Raw genomic sequence first — 19,750 nt, 5'->3', positions numbered from 1 at the left:
ATTATATTTATAATTATATTTTAATGTTTACTAAGGAAAAAAAAATTTATTTTTTTTTTGTTCTTCATATATTTTTTGTAAAAATCTATATATATAAATATATTTATATATTTTATATATTATGTATATATATTATATATAAAATACTTACATATATATAAAAAAATACATATAAATCATATAATATATATATAATATTTTTTTTTTTTTTTTTTTTTTTTTTTGGTAAAAATAAATTAAAATTAAAAAAAAAATATATATATATTTTTATTTAATTAAATTTATAATAAATTTATCAAAGAATCATGGAAGAAACCTTACTTTTTGAAGTCAAAATATGCATTTATGCAATTACAAAATAGATTTTTTTTTTTATTATTTTTTTTAAAATCAGCATTCTCTTGTTGTTACTAAAAAAAAAAAAAAAATATATTTTTATTTTGCTTTTTACATATTTTTCCGAAATAAAAAATATTTTCTTTTTTTTTGTTTGTTTTTGTTTTTTATTTTTTCTAAAATTTTTTCATCCAGAACAATTTAAAAAATATAAAAGTTAAAAGTTATTAATATGTAATAATATAACATATAAAGACGAGATAATTATAATATAATATATAATACATATGAATAAAAAGAAAAAAAAGAAAATAATTATATAATATAATATATATATATTTATATATATATATACATATATTTTAATTATACATCTTTTTTTTTACATATAAATAATTTTATGATTATTCAAAAAAAGAAAATGAACACATATGCAATATATATATTTATTTATTATATACATTTATAAATATACAAATTATAGTACAACATTTACGTTAATCGTCCTTTTTTTTTTTTTTTTTTTTTTTAATTTAATTTAATTTTATATATTCTTTATATTTTGCGCGTACGAACAAATTGATAATTGTATTTGTTAAATGGTTACAATATTTTACTAACATGAATATATGTATGTATTAAGGACTATAACATTTAAGTGATGGTTTAAAAAAAACAAATTAACTAATAAAGAAGATAAGAATTTTTTGTTGGTTATATAATCCATTTGAATTATATTTAATATTATATTTTATTATATATCTTTTTTTTTTTTTTCTTTTTTCTTTTTTCTTTTGTTTTTTCTTAAATTTAAAATGGAGAAGGGTGTCGAAAAAACACAGATAATAGATTATGAAGGCAATGTATTGGAAGATTTAAAAGAATGGATGATTGATAATAAATTGAATGATTTAGGATTCAATTATAATGTAATAGCTGTGTTAGGTAGTCAAAGTAGTGGTAAAAGTACCTTATTAAATAATTTATTTAAGACATCTTTTGATGTGATGAATACTAAACAAGGACATAGTCAAACAACAAAAGGTTTATGGTTAAGTTATGATAAATTTGATGATGAGAATAATAATAGTAGTTCATTTTTTAAATTAAAAAAAAAGAATAAACCTACCTTAATATTAGATGTCGAAGGTACAGATTCTAAAGAAAGAGGTGATAACAGATTAACTTTTGAACATCGTTCTGCTTTATTTTGTTTAGCATTAGCAGATTGTGTTATAGTAAATTTATGGTATCATTCATTAGGTAATTTTACAGCTTCTAATTATGGTTTATTAAAAACCGTTATGGAAGTTAATCTTGAATTATTTCAACAAGAAAAAAATAGTCCAAAGACAATATTATTATTTACTGTAAGAGATTGGTTTGAAGAATTTGCTCCTATTGAAGTAGTAAAAAATAAAATATTAGATGAATACATAAATAAAATATGGAAAGAAATGAAGAAACCTAAAGAAGCTGAGAAATTAAATATTAATAATTATTTCATTATTGAAGTAGTTGGTTTATCTCACGGTATAATAAAAAAAGAAGATTTTTTAAAAGATGTAAATAATTTAAGAGATAAATGGATTAATCATTTAAGACCATCTAAATATTCTAGAAATATACCATCTGATGGTTTTGCACATTACTGTAATAATATATGGAATACTATTGTTAAACAATCACAACTAGATATTCCATCCCAAAAAGAAATGTTATCTACATTTCGATGCCAAGAAATTAAAAATAATGTTATAAATAATATAAGTAAAGAAATAAAAGAAAAATCAATAGAATCACATAATAAAGTTATTGAAAATTTTAAAGAATGGGCTGAAAAAAACATCATAGAAAAATCTTTAGAGGATTATTTTAAAGATGCTTCTAGATATAAAGAAAATATCTGTTTAAGAACATCACAAGAATTATTAGATTATTTATTTACACAATTACAAGCTATTGTAGATAATAATTTACAATATATTCAAAGAACATTATGTACAAAATTTTTTAATGAATTAAGTAATATGTATAAAGTTTGTACTATTGAGAAAAATACGTTTTCATTTTCTAGAGATTCCAATTTAAAAACAATAAAAGAACATAATAAAAATACATCTAATGAAGATGTAAAAAGAGATCTATTAAATAATAATCAAGATAAGTGTTTACATTTATGGTCAAACTTTTTATATAATTCAGATAAATTGGAATATTTTACGCTTTGTAACTTTTATGAAAATTATGAAAAATCAAATATCGAAATAAGGACAAATATGAAAAATTATGACAACATAAAAACTGATGACAACATAAAAAAGGATAAAAGCATAAAAAATGATGATAATAATAATATTACAACGCATCACTTTAATTATAAACCTTCTTTGAGTGTATTATCGACTTCTATATATAAAGATTCTAACCGTATTAGAAATGTACAATGTGGTATATTATTAAATAAAACAAGACAAATCATAAAAAATAGTTTTAAAAATATGGACACATATCTTCTTACAACAAAAAATACAGAAGAATATTGGAATAATACAGTACAGCTGGTTCTAAATTTACAAGATAGTATTCATATAAATTTAACTAAATGTTTTATAAACCTTAAAGGTTCAAATGACAAAAATTCAAATATATATGATGATGATGATGATGACATGATGTATAATAATGATGAAGATGATGCTAATTTATCTAAAAATGATGAAAGTCATAATAATAAATTTTCTTTTTCACTTACAAATGTAAAAGGTAGTTTTCAAAATATAAATAATAACAATGAGGTTAATGATGAGATATGTTATACAAATGCTTTAAAAAAAATAGATATAATTAAAAATAACCAAGTATATAAAAGTACGATAAATGAAGAAATTAATAATAAATTACAAAATAAAATATTTGTAAATGAATTAAAAAATTATTATTTAGATGAAATTATGGACGCTTTAAAAAGTAAATTAGATGAAATATCAGAAAATTTGGCTAATATTATTATACAAAGATTTGAATCAGTTTTTAATTATGATGAATATGAACAACCAAGACAATGGAGAGATATTTCTATGGTTGAATTAAAAAAGATTTTTCTTAATTCGAAAAATTACGCATTCTTAATAATAGATATATTACAAAAAAATATAAAAGTTGAATTAATTGATGATTATTTACCTAATAATTTTATAAAAGATGAAATTATTGAAAAGGGAAAAATTAAAGCAAAAAGGAAAATTCAAGAAATTTGTAGAGATGCTCAATATATTCAAGAAACAGGAGCCAAGATGAGCCTAAAAAATATTCCTGTAGTTTTCTGGATTATCTTGTTATTATTTGGATGGAATGAAATTTTATTTTTTATTAGAATGTTCTTTAAACTAAATGTAATTTTACCACTTTTTTTTGCAGTAGCATTTATAGTATCTACATTTGTATACAATGGAAATACACAGGCCTTATCATATATTAATAAAATTATTTTTTATATGGCTAAAAATTCGTATAATTTTTATAAGCATATACAAGCAATTAGTAACCCACCACCAAAAAATGTGCAAAAAGAAGAATAGTTTTACAGTGCAAATAAATAAAAAATGTATATATAAATAAATTTATATATATATATTTACCCTTTGTTTTTAAGCACATATGTCTATACGTAATTGTCTTTAGTTTTTATATTTTTTTTTGTTTTCTTTTAAAAATAAAAAAAAAGGTTATGTGTTCACATTATGTTATATATATGTATATTTAAAATTTTTTTTTTTTTTTTTTTTCTTTTTTTTTATATTTTTCATTTACCATATTTCCTTTTTTTTTGTGATTCATAGATAAAGGTATTATAATTTTATGTATTTACATTATAAGTTAAAAAATAATATATGTTTGAAAAAATTTAAAAAGAATATTTAAAAAAACATAAACACGAAATCTTTTAAAGGATATATTAATATTTGAAACAAACATTTTGAAGATTACAAGAAAAAGTAAATAAATTAATAGAAAAGGTTCTTAAAAAATTTTATTAAAAAGGAAGCAAAAGTAAATGTAATCTTTTTGCATATTAGGCGCATTAATATAAAAAATGAAAGTATAATATTATTGTTACTTGTTATAAGTGTATAATATATATATATATATATATATATATATATATATATATATATATATTTATAGCTCTTTTTCTACTATAGAATTTTCTTGAATAACTTTATTGAATACGTTCCCAAATTCTTTGGAAATCTGAGAAATGAAAAATATATATATATATATATATATTATTATTATTATTGTGAAGAATTACGTTGTTCTTTACCTTCGTTATTAAATTATAAGAATGAAGAATGAAGGACGATAGGTATCTATAATTTTCTTGAGAAAAATAAGATTTCGTGTAAGGTAAAAAGAGGACACTAAATCTTATTATCAAATATACTGATATTCCCATATAGAGAATTTTAAAAATAGGTTTAATAACACCGTCCCATAGTAATGACCCTACTAAATAGCTGAATATAAAAAAAGAAAAAGTAATAATAGTAAATAAATCATATATTCAAAAGGAAATAAACATATATAATATATATAATATATATATGTGTGTTTTTATTTGTATATTTCTTTATCTGACACTAAATAAATCCATTCTATAATAGTAAAAATTGCAGAACATAGAAGGACAAAACCTAGGAAATTATTTTTTTCGTCAAACATAGAATATAACTGTATACTTATGGGTATTAAATCAGGTGACTTTCTAAACCAGTTTAAATGAAAAATGGATTCTAAATGAATAAGGAATATAAATTAAAAAAAAGAAATAAAAGAAACTAGTATATATATATATATATATATATATATGTGTATATTTTTCCTATATATATTTCTTTCATTAAATTTTTGTTTTAATTCTACAACTATATATTTGTTATATTTTCAAATTATTATACTAATTGGTCTAGGTAAAACAGGACATGGTGTTTTTTTGACATAAACCTTTTGGATATCTTTTATCTTTAACTTATTCCTTATTTCTAATTTTACTGTTTTAGGTTCTTTTTTTCTATAATATAATAAGTTATATACTTCATCTTCAGAACTGGAATAAATGTTATAACATCCATTCCATATAATATGACAATATAATAAATAAGATATAGCGAAACAAAAGGTTACAATTTTTTGAACATTCATTTTATTATGTTTTATTATTTTTTTCTTTTCTTATATTTTATCTATATCTTTTTTCATATATATATATATTATAATGGATAGAAAATTCCCGACCATTATATGAGTTATTATATTTCAAATTTTTATTATATCTCAAGGAGGATAATAATACGTAAAAATATAATTTTAATAATTAGGAAATATATATATATATATATGTACTTTCTTATAATAAAAGACAAATATATGTATTATAATACATTTGTAGAAAAAGATAAAGATAAAGAAAAAAGAAGGAACATACTGATGGATAACTTTTGATTATATGATATACAGCTAATATATATATATATATATATATATATATATATATTGTAGTATTTTTTTTTTTTTTTTTTTTAATTTTTAATATTTTTTGTAAAAGACCTATTAAAATTAATACAAATATACACACAAAAAGGAAGAAAGAAGGAAAGAAAAGAAAAAAAAAAAGAAATATTTTGGTATAAAAATATATTACCAGAGAAAACAATATAATTTTTTTGATACTGTCATATTTTTTTATAAAAGAAATAATTTATTGATTAAAAAAAAATAAATATATTAAATCTTTATATAAAATATTAATATAAAAATATTGATTAATCAAACGCAAAAAGGAATATATTAACTATAATAATATATTATACATTACAATATCTTAAAAAAAGTATATATTATATATATAATGTTTGTAGGGGAAAAATAGGAAAGGAGAAATAACGATTAAATAAGAATATATAAATGAAAAAAATTATAGTACCGTTTAAAAAAAAAAAATTCTTTTTTCTTTTTTAAAATAATTATTTATATAATATACATTTATGTATTATATATATAAATTTTTTTTTTTTTTTTTTTTTTTTTCTTTTTTCCAAAAAAAAATTATTTAATTGTATAAGGAATATCATATGTTATATATCTATTTTGTTTTTTACTACTATATTATATATATTTTTATATTTATATTTATATTTGTATAAACAAATTTTTCTATTTTATAATTTTTTAGAAGACAAAAAAGTCATGGAATTTTTGTTATTTGTTTCATAATTATTTTCATATAACCTAAATTTTTCTTGTTTAATAATTTTATATGAATTATAATTTTAAATGGGAAGAAGACCACTGGATAAAAACTTAAAAAAGGAAAAAAATGTTAAAGTGATAAAAAAAAGAAAAAGGAAAAAGGGATCAGATAGTGATGATGACGATGATGATATTGAAATAGCTAATACTAATATTCCCATAAATAGAAATGTTTCTACTAAATTTAAACAAAGAGAAAAAGTGGATATTAATTTAATATTAGCACAAGATGAAGAGGATGCATTTAAGTAAGATATTATTAATATGTACATTTGCATATAATATATATATATATTAAATATATGTTGAACATATGAAAGAAGAATTATATTAATAAAACATGACACTACAGTTAATAATTTATGAATAAAGGTTTTATATACATATTAAAATATATTATATAAAACATATATATTATATATATATATATATATATATATATATATATTATTCCTTATGTAGAACGAAAACTTATTGCTGGACAAAAGTGAATGCTGGAAATACCTCACTGGTAAAAAGAAAACTTTGTACAGTTTGTGGATTTGAAGGGAAATATAAATGCTTAAAATGTTTTGAACATAAACCTACTTCTTTTGTAAGATATACCTGTTCTTTAAATTGTAAAAAAATTCATGATGAATCTTCTTGTTGTAAATCTAAAATGTTAGGAACATGGTAAAAGGATCAGTGTTTGAGTAAATTTATTTTATTTTATATTATTATTTATTTTTTTTTTTTTTTTTCAGTATTATAACAATATAATAAATTATACATATAATAAATACATACCGTTAATTTTATTTTTTTTTTTTTTTTTTTATAAACCATAATTTTATTATATATAATTTTTTTTTTATACCATTTGTTTGTTATTTTATAATATAGTTTAAAATTAGCACATAAAAAAAAATTGAATAAAAATAAATCAATAAATAAAATGAAAAAAAAAATAAAATAATATATTTGTCCACATTCTTATATATACATATTATTAAAATGTCTAATTAAACAAATTGAAAATATACATATACTATATAAATTAATAAAATATTTTATCCTTTTTTTTTTGAAGGATAAGATTATTTTTAAAATAAATTATAACATAATAAATGTGTGAAAATTAATAAGATTGTATAAATATATATATATATATATATATATATATATATATATATTTATATTTATGGGCTACAATTTTATGTATTGTGAAACCTATAATTATCATATTATCAATCATCTATATTTTGATCGGAATCATTCATATCGTCATCGAGAAAGATATTAGTCATGTCATTATTTTTAACATTTGAAATATTAAAGAAATGTATACCTTTTTTATTAAATTCTAATAACAATTTAAGAAAATCATTTTCATCTAGATTTATACTTCTCTTTTCGCACATATCCAAATGTTCTAAAACATCTAAACAATATTTTTTAAATGGAAAGTTTACGGGTATTTGTTTATTTAATGTGCACCAGTTTTTATAATTATGTTCTAACATATTAAGAACTGCATTTCTTTTAAAGATAGCATGAAGTGTTTTTCTCTTTCTACTGAAACATATTCTTAATAAATTATCCCATTCATCAAAATTTGTTAAGAAACTACTTTCTTTTGGTACAAGTTTAACAATAACACTATCGACTTTTGGAGGAGGGTTAAAACTACTTCTATTGACATTACAAACTTTTGTAACTTTACAGAATAATTTTACATTAATAGTTAATCTACTATAATTACTATCTCCAACATTAGCTAACATTCTTTCTGCAAATTCTTTCTGAAACATTAAAACAGCACATTTGAATAATGGTCTATGTGATATTAATTTAAAAATAAGTGGACTTGATATTTTATATGGAATATTAGCTGTACAAACGTCAAATTTAGGAAATACCGTTTTTATAGCATCCCCTTCATATACTTCTAAATTATTATATCCTTCATAAAGACATCTTTTTTTTACTTCACTTATCATTCTTGAATCAATATCTATTGTTATAACTTTTTTAGCTAGTGGTAACAATTTAACAGTTAAATTCCCTGTACCACATCCAATTTCTAATACTATATCTGAGCTTTTTATTTTTGATGCATATATGATTTTATCTAAAATACCTGGATTTTTTAAAAGATGTTGACCATGCTTTTTATATAATATCATATTCATTTTATTTCCCTTCTGTACTTTTGAAGTACTTATATTCCTCTTTCCATGATTCTTTTTACTTATTCCATCACTTACATTTTTTATAATTTTTGTCGACTTGCTATTATTTATTATATTATTATAAAACCCTTTATTTACTTTCATTGTTACTATATTGTTTTTAAATAATTTCAAGGAGTTGTTCAAAAGGTAGGATGACAAACATAACATATCATATAAAATTAAGCTCTAATTTTATTCATAATATATATATATATATATATATTACTTTTTTTTTTTTTTTTATTATTATTCAACACTTAAAAAATATATATATATATATATTACAAATAAGATTATAAATGAATAAAAAAGTTAGAAAGTTTCAACATCATACAACAAATAAGTTATATATATATATATATAATAAATATATTTAATTATATTTTCAATTTTTTTATATTCATATTAAAAATAAAGAAATAAAATTTAATTAAAAAAGTAGTGAACAGTTTTATTTTTTTTTACATTAAATTAATAAAGGGAGGGTTGGCAAAAAAAATAAAAAGGAAAATGTTTAAATATATTATTAAATAAATTATTATAGTATATAGTATAAATTTAAAAATAAGTACATATATATATATATATATATATATATATATATATATATATATATGTTTATTTATGTAGAAAAGAATTATATATTAAAAATATTTTCTTTTAATATATATACAAAATTATGGAAAGAAAACAAATAAATAAAAATAATTAGAAAGCTCTAAATTTATTACCATATATTTCTTATATGAATTTATATTACCAAAAAATATTAAAAAATTTTTATTTAATATTTTTATGAAATATAATATGTCATTTCATTTATATATATGTAATTTTATTATATATAATATAATGTAATTTTGTTCTTCTTTTAATTCAAAAAAATAAATAAATAAATAAATAAATACCGATTAAGTACTTCATTTTATAAATCTTATGAGAATACTATAAGATGAAAATTTAAAAAAAGGAAATTATATTTTTGCAGATTTATAGAAATGTTGAATGTTTGTAAAAGTATCATTAAACGTTTTTAATGAATAAATGAATATTAATTAGTTAGGAACAAAAAAATTAATAACTTCTTTTTATTCTTAACATATTATCTTAATATGTATGTTTTTCCTTCATAAAGTGTTAATAATATGATGAAAATTAAAGAAAAAAAAAAAAAAAAAAAAGTAATAAAACACATATTAAAACCATCTATAGGCAATATGTATATATATATATATATATATACGTTCTTTTATATAATTTAAAATAGATCTTTATATATCAGAATAAAATTTATTTTGTGTACCTTATGAATCGAAATATGATACCGAATAATTTATTAAAAAATATTTTCGTATGATTTAATATATTTAATTAAGGGTTTATTTTATTTATTTTTAATGTATTTCTTTTCTTTCGTTTTATGCATTAAACTATTCTTTAAGCAAAAAAAAATAAAAAAAGGATTTAGGTCTATTTTAACCACATGAAGACAGATATGAATTTTTATAACTTTATATAAACATGTATATATTATTTAAAACAATACAAGATAAAATACCATTTTAATTTCAACATGTGTGTAAATAATATATTTTCGATGTATAGATATCCACTTTTTTTTTTTTTTTTTTAAATATAAATAAAATTAAATTATAATTTATGTTCTATTACTATATATATCAATATATATCACATATATGTGAAATGATTTTTTAAGCAACAGATGATTAATTTTAATTTATGCTTGTATTTTTTTTATTTTAATTTATTTTCACTTTTTTTTTTTTTTTTTTATCTTTTTACAAATGTTTTCTTTTCTTCTAATATTTAATAATACATATATATATATATATATATTATTTAAATTCTTTTTATATATATTTTGTAAGTTACTTTATATAATATATATACATATTTGACATATTCTTTTACCTTCTATAATATTTTATGAAACCCATGCAATAATATATATGTAGATATAATATTACAATTTTGTAAAAATATATTTTTTTATTATTTTTGTATATTTTTTTGTTCGGCTACTATTTTTTTTCATTCCTTTCCCTTCTATCTTTCTTTTGTTTTTTTTTTTTTTTTTTCAACTTTTTTCTACTTATCATATTTTTCTTCAATTTTTATTTGCGTGCAGTATTTTTTTCTTTTTATTTTTTAAAGGTTAAATTTATTTAAGCATAATGAAATATTCAAGAAAAAAAAATATAAAAAAGAACTTGACAAAAAGTTAAAATTTTTTTTTTATAATGCTTGTATATATATTCATAAGTACACTTAATGATATATATGGGTACCTTTTTTTTTTTTTTTTTTTTTTTTTTTTTTTTTTGTTTTTTTCTTCCTATTTTATTATTAAAATAAAATTCTTATTTTATATGTAAAATTAAATAAAAAATAAAAATTTTATTGTAAATGTAGATAATAAAAAAGAAAAAATACGTACATATATATATAATATATATTATGCTTATAAAAGGATGTGTCTTTATTTTATGATTTTTTTTTTTTTTTTTAAATACAAAATAGTCATTTAAATATTATATGCCAATAACAAAAGCTATTGTTTTGAAATAAGATAAAATATATAAATTAGGAATTTTTTTATTTTTTATTTATTTTATTTGTTTATTTATTTTTATTTATTTTTATTTTATTTTTTTTTTTGCAATAAGTATACGTCTATAAATTTTTACATTTAATTTTGAAAAAAAATATTCATGTGTGTTATATATATTATATTTTGTTATCATAAAAAAATAGAAATTGATATGTTCTAATATAAATATTATATGTATATATAAATACATATAGTTGATTATTTTATATTTTTTATACAATTACATCAATTGGGTGTTATTAAAAATATATAAACCCTAGTATTTCTTAATCCATTAGATGAAATACGTAATTAAAAATAATCTATACATGTGTATTTCATTAAAAATATTATGAGACAATATATTTTGTATTTAAAGAAAATAAATAAATAAAAATAGACATTTAAATATATTAATATATATGAACACATTTTTAAGTAGTAATTTTAAAATATAACCATATAAATAAATATATATATATATATATATATATATATATTTATAATTATTTTATTATTTTTTTTTTCTCTATTTTTTTATTTTTTGTATTTTGTTCTAATGAAATCTTTGGGTTACAATGCATTTCTATACATAATATTCAATTTAATCTGCAAAAATTTGTTTATACATTATTATACTGATCAATAATTCTTTTCATAGATCTTCATTTATATTTTAATATATTTTTATTTTTCTTTATATGAAACCAATGTTATTTTTTTTTTTATCCAATGTAATACTTATATATATTATTATTATTTTTTTTGTATTATAATTAAAGAAGAATAAAAAAAAAAAAAAAAAAAAAAAAAAGAAAGATATTGAACAATATGAAAATAAATATAAATAAATAAGTATACATATATAGATGATATAAATGATAAATACATATATATATATATATATATATATATATATATATATATATATATATATATAATTATTATAGTAAAGCATATTCATTATATATATATTACTTATAAATAAAAAGATCTATATTAGCACATAAACATATATATATATATATATATATATATATATATATATGTGGAAGAAAAAAAAAGATTTTAAATATTAAAGAATCGGTTGATATTATAAAATGCATTTGAAGGGACTAATGGATTATAACTATATTTTAGGTTTAGAAGTTTTACAAAATTTTGATATTGTTAATTACCTTATAGCAGGTATTGTGTTATTAGCTCTTATACTTGCGGTTTTTAATGAAGACGCTTCAGCAGGATCTCCAAGATTATCTTGGGTATTAGGAGAATTTCTACCTATACAACATTCCATATTTGCTTTAAATTCTAATGTAGAAAAGAAACTATTTCGAAAAAGAAGTAGTAAAATATACACATTTATAACATGTTTGAATAATGTATTTTCTGAATTAAAAAATTCGATAACAGAAGGTAATTTTATTATGCTAGTTAAAAGTTGGTTTTTAAAAGTATTCAATAAACTAATATTATATAAAAATTTGTTTTTATTAAAATATAGATCACAATCCAAAAGACATTTATTTTATATGTTAGTTAAACAAAAATATAATTTACCTATTCAAAAGGAAGAAAATGAAATGCAAAGTTATTTAGATGCAAAAAGAGAACTGATTCGTTTAAACAGATGGTCTTTTATGTGGAGAGTGTCAAATGTGAAAAATGAATTTCTTCTATGTGAAAAAAGAAAAGCTAGACCTATATCATCTTATTCGTATCTAGATTTTATAAGAGAACCTTTAGTACAAAATAATGCGATACAAGCTGCCATGGATTGGTCTACTGGAAATCATGGTCCTAGAATGTTAGGTGGAAATAGTCAGATATTAAGAGATCTAGAAAAAGTGGTAGGAAACTTTTTTGGTAGAAATGATTCTATTTTGGCTGTTTGTGGATTTTTAGCTTGTATGTCTGGAATAGTCGCAGTAGCAACCCATGGAGATATTATATTATATGATAGTAGGACACATGCATGTGTAAAAATGGGAATACAAATATGTGGAGCTAAAGCATATTCATTTAAACATAATGATTATAATCATTTAGAATTATTATTAATAAAATATAGACATAAATATAGAAATTGCTGGGTATGTATTGAATCTGTATATTCAATGGATGGTGATATACCACATTTACCAACATTCAAAAAATTATGTATACAACATAAAGCTAAATTATATGTAGATGAAGCACATGGTTTGGGTGTTTTAGGAAAAACAGGAAGAGGAATAGAAGAACATTTTAATATGCCAGGCACAGCTGATATTATTGTAGGAACATTTAGTAAATCTATTGGTGGTGTCGGTGGATATATTGTAGCATCAGATGAAGTAATCGAATTTTTAGATTTTCATTGTATTGGTAATGTCTTTTCAGCACCTCTACCAGCTTATTGTGCTGGAGGTGCATTAAAAGCATTCGAATTAATAGATTCTCAACCATGGAGAATTCAAAAACTTAAATTTAATACTAAATATTTAAGAAATGGGTTAAAAACTGGAATGGGACATTGGCCTAAAGATTATCCTGAATCATATAAATATATTATTGAAGGTGATGATGCTACAAGTGTCATACCTGTCATTTTTCCAAATGATCCTGATCGTTTATTTAAAATATGTAACCTTCTATTAAAAATGAATTGGATGATCTCTGCTGTTGTTTATCCTGCCTGCCCATTAAAATATCCACGTTTTAGGGTTACTGCAACATCTGCTTATACTATTGAATATATGAATGAGTTTATATCGGATATTGTTCGTGCTACAGTTAGGGTTAAACCTTCCCCCCTTGATACGCAACTGATCATATAAATAAAATAATTAAGAAAAATAAAGAACATAATATGTTCAAATATTAAAGAAAAAAAAAAAAAAATTAATATATATATATATATATATATATATGTGATATCTAAATATATTTTCATCATGTTATTTATCATTACATATTTGTTTTATATATCATATATTTTTTTATATGTTCTATTCTTTGATTAATTTCCTTATAATTTCGTTCAAATTTTTATGATATTTTATTTTATTATATTATTTATTTATTATTTATTTTTTTTTGTTCAAGGATACATATTTTTATATGTATTTTCATATGTGGAAATTTATATATTCATTTGTTTTGGGCTTAAAAGCTATTCTATGTTATTATTATTTTTTCACATTTCTTATTTTTCATTTATTTCTTAAATATAAATATAAATATAAATATATATATATATATATATATATATATATATATATATATATATATTCTTTTTAATATCCTTTATAAAATTCATAACAGAAAGGTATTAACACATATATACATTATTATATAAAAAAGAGAAAAAAACAAAATAGAAAGTAGATTATACATTTGAATGGAAAATATCTGCTAAATGAGAATGATTTTATATAAGGAATTTCGTGTATTAAATATATGATCTATTATACATAAAATTTATTTATATATATTTTAATGATAATAATTTCTCCTCTATACATAAATGTATAATGAAAATTATAATATAGTGTGTAATTATATAAGTGCGTATAGTAACAATATCAGGTTTTATATAAAAATTAAAAATATATAAATATATATATATTTAATATTCTATATATGAATAATATCAAATATTTCTTTTATGATATTTTAAAATTATTTTGTTAGAAGAAAGAATAAAAAAAAAAAAAATTAAGATTATCAATTAAAAAAATTCATATGTTTATTAATTATTTTTTCTTTATGGTACTGTGTAAAATATATATCAATGTAGAAATATTGCAAAGGAGAAAGTGAAAATGAAATATAAATATAAATATATATATATATATATATTGTAAAATTGGAACATACAAAAAAAATAAAATAAAATAATGAATATATTATTTTTTATTACATTAATATTTATATAATTAAAAAACTATATTTATATGTATATATTCAATGGATTATATTTTTAGAATACGCTTTAAAATTTTTTTTTTTTTTTTTTTTTTTTTTTTCTATTATTGTATGTATATATATATATATATATTAAAAAGGATAAGAGCATAAATTTTATTAAAGATTCTCTTTCATTTTATTTTATTTTTTTTTATTAAAATTAACAATTCAGATAAACATATATACAATATAAAAAATATATATTTTTTTATGTATTATTTTTTTTTTGAAGCTTGATAAACATTATAAAATAAAATAAAGAAATAATTTACTATTCTTAAATAAATTATTAATAACACATATTAATATTTTTATATACATTTTTTTTTTTTTTTTTTTTATTTTACTACTAATTTTTTTTTTTTTTTTTTTTAACATAATAATATTAATAAAAAAATCCTTGTGTAAAATACAATATTAAATTTGTTTTATGTAATATATGTACATTTTATATACAATTTTTACCGTAATTTATATAATATAAAATAATTATATTATACCTTTCAAATTATATATATAAAATTTTATGTATTATAATGAAAATAATTTGTATGTAATAAATTGTCGCCTGAAATTATATATATTTACATTAAAGGGTACAAATATATTGTATATATATATATATATTTATATTTATACCTTGTATAATATATAAGAAAAAAAAAAAAAAAAAATGAATAAACTTATATATAATGGTTTATAAAAATTTTGATCATGAAATAGGTAAAAGGAAGATATTCCTGGATAATAGGAACTGCGAGGATAATTCAATAAATGAAGGACTAAAAATTAAAATGGAAGACTGGAGATATGAAAATAAATATAATAATTTACATAATGATAAGTATAAGCACTATGGAGATATTTTAAATAAATATGATTACCAATTAGATAATATTAAAAAGAAGAATGAAAGAGAATATGGAAATTATAAAATGAATGACTATGATAGGAAAAGTACAAACGTATATGGAGAAACAAAAGATTATGAAGATAATATGGAAAATTATAGAGAAAGACGTGAAACCAAAATAAATGAAACATATATGAATCCAACAGATGAATATATTGAAAGTTTAAAAAGAAGGATATCTCAAAGAGATATTAATGAATTATTAAATAAATATAATAAGAAAGATGAATATTATCATGAAAATAATTATATTAAAAATGATAAGCGACATACTTATCATAATTTAAATAGGAAGTACGATTCCTTAAATGAGACGAATAATCTTATGTTCCATTCTGAAAATAAAAGTAGAAATAATTATTCACATGATGATTTATCACGTGAAAAAATAAGGTATCACTCAAAAAATAATCGTTATTATAATTTAGATAAAAGTCAAAATAGTGTTAATAGGAATTATAATAGTAATAACGATATTAACAATTTAAAAATTTTTAACCGTGAAGAAACAGATAAGGGGAGATATAATAGAATAAATGAAAATGTGGAATATTGTAAAAAAAATTTTAATAATATAAATTTACATCATGATGAATCTTCTACATTTGATAGCGATGAATATGAAAAATATAATATTAGGAATCATGAAAGGAAATTATCACCAAAAAAAAATCATTATATTAATTATCATAATAATGATAATAATATATTTGAGTCTTCCTTTTCCCCCCTAAAAAAAAAATATCCCAGTTTGAATAAATCACTGGGATATAAAAACACTTTCAATGATCATTTGAATACACCATGTTATAATAAAGAGTATGAAAATAATAGAAGAAAAACTGAATTTAAAGATTATGAACATAATGATACTTATGAGAGGGATAAAAAGAAATCTTTATATGACACTTTTTTAAATATTACAGAAAAGTTAGGGAGTATTCAAAAAGGGAAAGAGGAAAATGCTAGTTTACCAAAAAATGAGGATAATGAAATTTTTGAGGAAGATGAAAAAAACAAATATTATAGTAATGAAAACAATAATACAATTAAAAAGAAATCTAACATATTAAACCATAAAAATTATAATAAGAATGATATATTACATGATGTGTCAAATTATGGTAATATACGAAATAGTTATATATATAATAATAGGGGTAGCTTCAAAAATGAAGAGACTAAAAAACAAAATGATAATAATTATCAAGAGGAAGCAACTTTTGATTTTTTTACAAAAAAATATCCTTCGATGACAAATAAAAATAATATAAAAAGAAATGATATTAATGTGGAAAATATATATAAAGGTGTAAATTGTTTTGATGATATTTTAAAATATAATTCTGAGGATTCCATAACATGTGAAGAGGATAAAAATATATTGAAAGGTTTAAATAATAACATAAATAATAATATAAATAATAATATAAATAAAAATATAAATAAAAATATAAATAAGAAAGGTGAGAATGAAAATTATCAAGAACCAATTAAAGAAAATTTTCCAATGGATGAAGAATTCAATAATATTAAAAAACTAAATGTAAATATAGATGATACAAGTTTATCATCTAATAATTTAAAAAGTACACAATTACATATGAGTGCAATATCACATGGATCAAATGATTATTCTACTTTATATGATTATACAAATTATTCAAAACCTCCAACAAAAGAATCTTATAGTGATGAAAATTTATATAATATATCGAAATATGAACAATATATATTAGATAAAAAATTGAACAAAAAATCAATTGAAGAAAAAAAGAAAAAGCAATATGAGTATAACTTTTTTCAAAGTATGCCTACAAGAAATTACAGAAATGAAATGCCATATAATAATAATAATAATAATAATGATATGTATGATTATTATAAAATTAATAAAACATATAATACATATGATATGGATAATATGAATGATTATCATAATTTTTATAAAGATAAGGATTTATATAATAAAAGCGAATTAGTAGATATATCTAAATTGAAATATGATGTAGATAGGAATACATTTTTACAACAGTATAATGAGGTATTACAAAGTAATATTTTTAAAAATTTACATATGGATGAACACATGAACAATGATAATAATAACAATAATAATAATCATAATAATAATAATCATAATGGTGATGATAAAAATTTACATATGATGAATAAACTCAAGTACCTTGAACAAGAACATTTTATTAATGAGAGTAACCCTAAATATTATAATTCAAATATAAATAAAAGCAACCATTACCATTATAATGATAAGAACAATAACAAAAAAAATAATATTAATCAATATGAAAACCATAATGATAATATTAATATGTATAATAAAAAATATAATGATCATGTACCTTACGAAGAAGATGAAAAATATACAAGTAATATTACAAATATGGTTGAAAATGATAGTGATTATATTATTAAAAATATAGGTAAAAAATACATACTGAACGAAGATAGTGATCAATTAAATAAATTATTAGATTTAAGAAAAAACAACAAAAAAAAAAAAATGAAAATTCAAAATAATCAAAAATATTCATATCAAGATCATTTTTATTATGATGACGAAATTAGTGATAAATATATGTCTAAAACATTAAATGAAAACAATATGAATACTAGTTATAACAGTTTTAATTCTACATATAATAACAGGAATAATATTTCGGATAATATGAATGATAACATTTTTAATTATTTAAAAAAAAATCGTTCTTACACTAGGCCAATGAATATTGATGATTTTAATATGGATGCTGAAGACGAAACAGAAGAAGATAAATATGTTGATGACGATGATGATGATGAAATAAAAAAAAAATGTAAATCCAAAAAAAATGCAGACTTAACATATAATGAAATATTTTTTCTAATGTTTATATATTTTATAAAAATTATTTGTATGTTTGGAAAATATGTAATACAAGTTATATTATTCATTTCTTTTTTTATATACATTTATTTTAAGAAAAAGTCTTATAAGACTATTTGTACTACAATATTTGTGTCATTTCCATTCATATTGTTTTGTTTATCATTCATCATATTATCATATAGAAGTTTGAATACAGAATATTTTGATAAGGACATATAAATAATATATTTATAAAAGCATATTATTATTAATAAAAATGTGTATGAATATATCCTTTTTGCTTAATTTTCTATATATTTTATAATAAGTATTTTTTTTTTTTTAAGTAAATAAAAATAAAAATATATATATATATTAAATATATTTCATACATATGCTACTTATATATATAACACACATATGTGTGTTTGTATTTGTGTAATGAATAAAAAAATAATATACTCTAACAGGTCATTTAGTTTGTTTCTCACACTCTACATATTATATATATATATATTATACATTTTATACTTTTTCATATT

General features: G+C 18.4%; 6 protein-coding genes across 6 annotated transcripts; 4 read left to right on the top strand and 2 right to left on the bottom strand.

Annotated features, from left to right (window-relative positions):
- Nucleotides 1–1,151: 1,151 nt before the first annotated feature.
- PADL01_1415800 (root hair defective 3 GTP-binding protein (RHD3) homolog, putative) lies at nt 1,152–3,917 on the top strand (the record flags this gene model as incomplete). The annotated part of the gene is made up of 1 exon (XM_028684439.1): nt 1,152–3,917. The coding sequence occupies one exon, from the start codon at nt 1,152–1,154 to the stop codon at nt 3,915–3,917; it is 2,766 nt and encodes a 921-aa protein (XP_028540517.1).
- Nucleotides 3,918–4,518: 601 nt separating this feature from the next.
- Nucleotides 4,519–5,541, bottom strand: PADL01_1415700 (conserved Plasmodium protein, unknown function; the record flags this gene model as incomplete). Its single annotated transcript, XM_028684438.1, has 4 exons — nt 4,519–4,590; nt 4,664–4,856; nt 4,979–5,132; nt 5,298–5,541. The coding sequence occupies 4 exons, from the start codon at nt 5,539–5,541 to the stop codon at nt 4,519–4,521; spliced, it is 663 nt and encodes a 220-aa protein (XP_028540516.1).
- Nucleotides 5,542–6,672: 1,131 nt separating this feature from the next.
- On the top strand, nt 6,673–7,327 carry PADL01_1415600 (zinc finger protein, putative; the record flags this gene model as incomplete). The annotated part of the gene is made up of 2 exons (XM_028684437.1): nt 6,673–6,896; nt 7,111–7,327. 2 exons carry the CDS (start codon nt 6,673–6,675, stop codon nt 7,325–7,327), a joined length of 441 nt encoding a protein of 146 aa, XP_028540515.1.
- A 550-nt stretch (nt 7,328–7,877) lies between these two features.
- On the bottom strand, nt 7,878–9,032 carry PADL01_1415500 (small subunit rRNA dimethylase, putative; the record flags this gene model as incomplete). The annotated part of the gene is made up of 1 exon (XM_028684435.1): nt 7,878–9,032. The coding sequence occupies one exon, from the start codon at nt 9,030–9,032 to the stop codon at nt 7,878–7,880; it is 1,155 nt and encodes a 384-aa protein (XP_028540514.1).
- A 3,543-nt stretch (nt 9,033–12,575) lies between these two features.
- PADL01_1415400 (serine C-palmitoyltransferase, putative) lies at nt 12,576–14,294 on the top strand (the record flags this gene model as incomplete). The annotated part of the gene is made up of 1 exon (XM_028684434.1): nt 12,576–14,294. One exon carries the CDS (start codon nt 12,576–12,578, stop codon nt 14,292–14,294), a length of 1,719 nt encoding a protein of 572 aa, XP_028540513.1.
- Nucleotides 14,295–16,118: 1,824 nt separating this feature from the next.
- Nucleotides 16,119–19,448, top strand: PADL01_1415300 (conserved Plasmodium protein, unknown function; the record flags this gene model as incomplete). The annotated part of the gene is made up of 1 exon (XM_028684433.1): nt 16,119–19,448. The coding sequence occupies one exon, from the start codon at nt 16,119–16,121 to the stop codon at nt 19,446–19,448; it is 3,330 nt and encodes a 1,109-aa protein (XP_028540512.1).
- Nucleotides 19,449–19,750: the final 302 nt, after the last annotated feature.

This window comes from Plasmodium sp. gorilla clade G2 (assembly GCF_900097015.1).
Source record: "Plasmodium sp. gorilla clade G2 genome assembly, chromosome: 14".
NCBI lineage: Eukaryota > Apicomplexa > Aconoidasida > Haemosporida > Plasmodiidae > Plasmodium > Plasmodium adleri (nom. inval.).
This window is presented reverse-complemented; position numbering and strand designations above follow the sequence as displayed.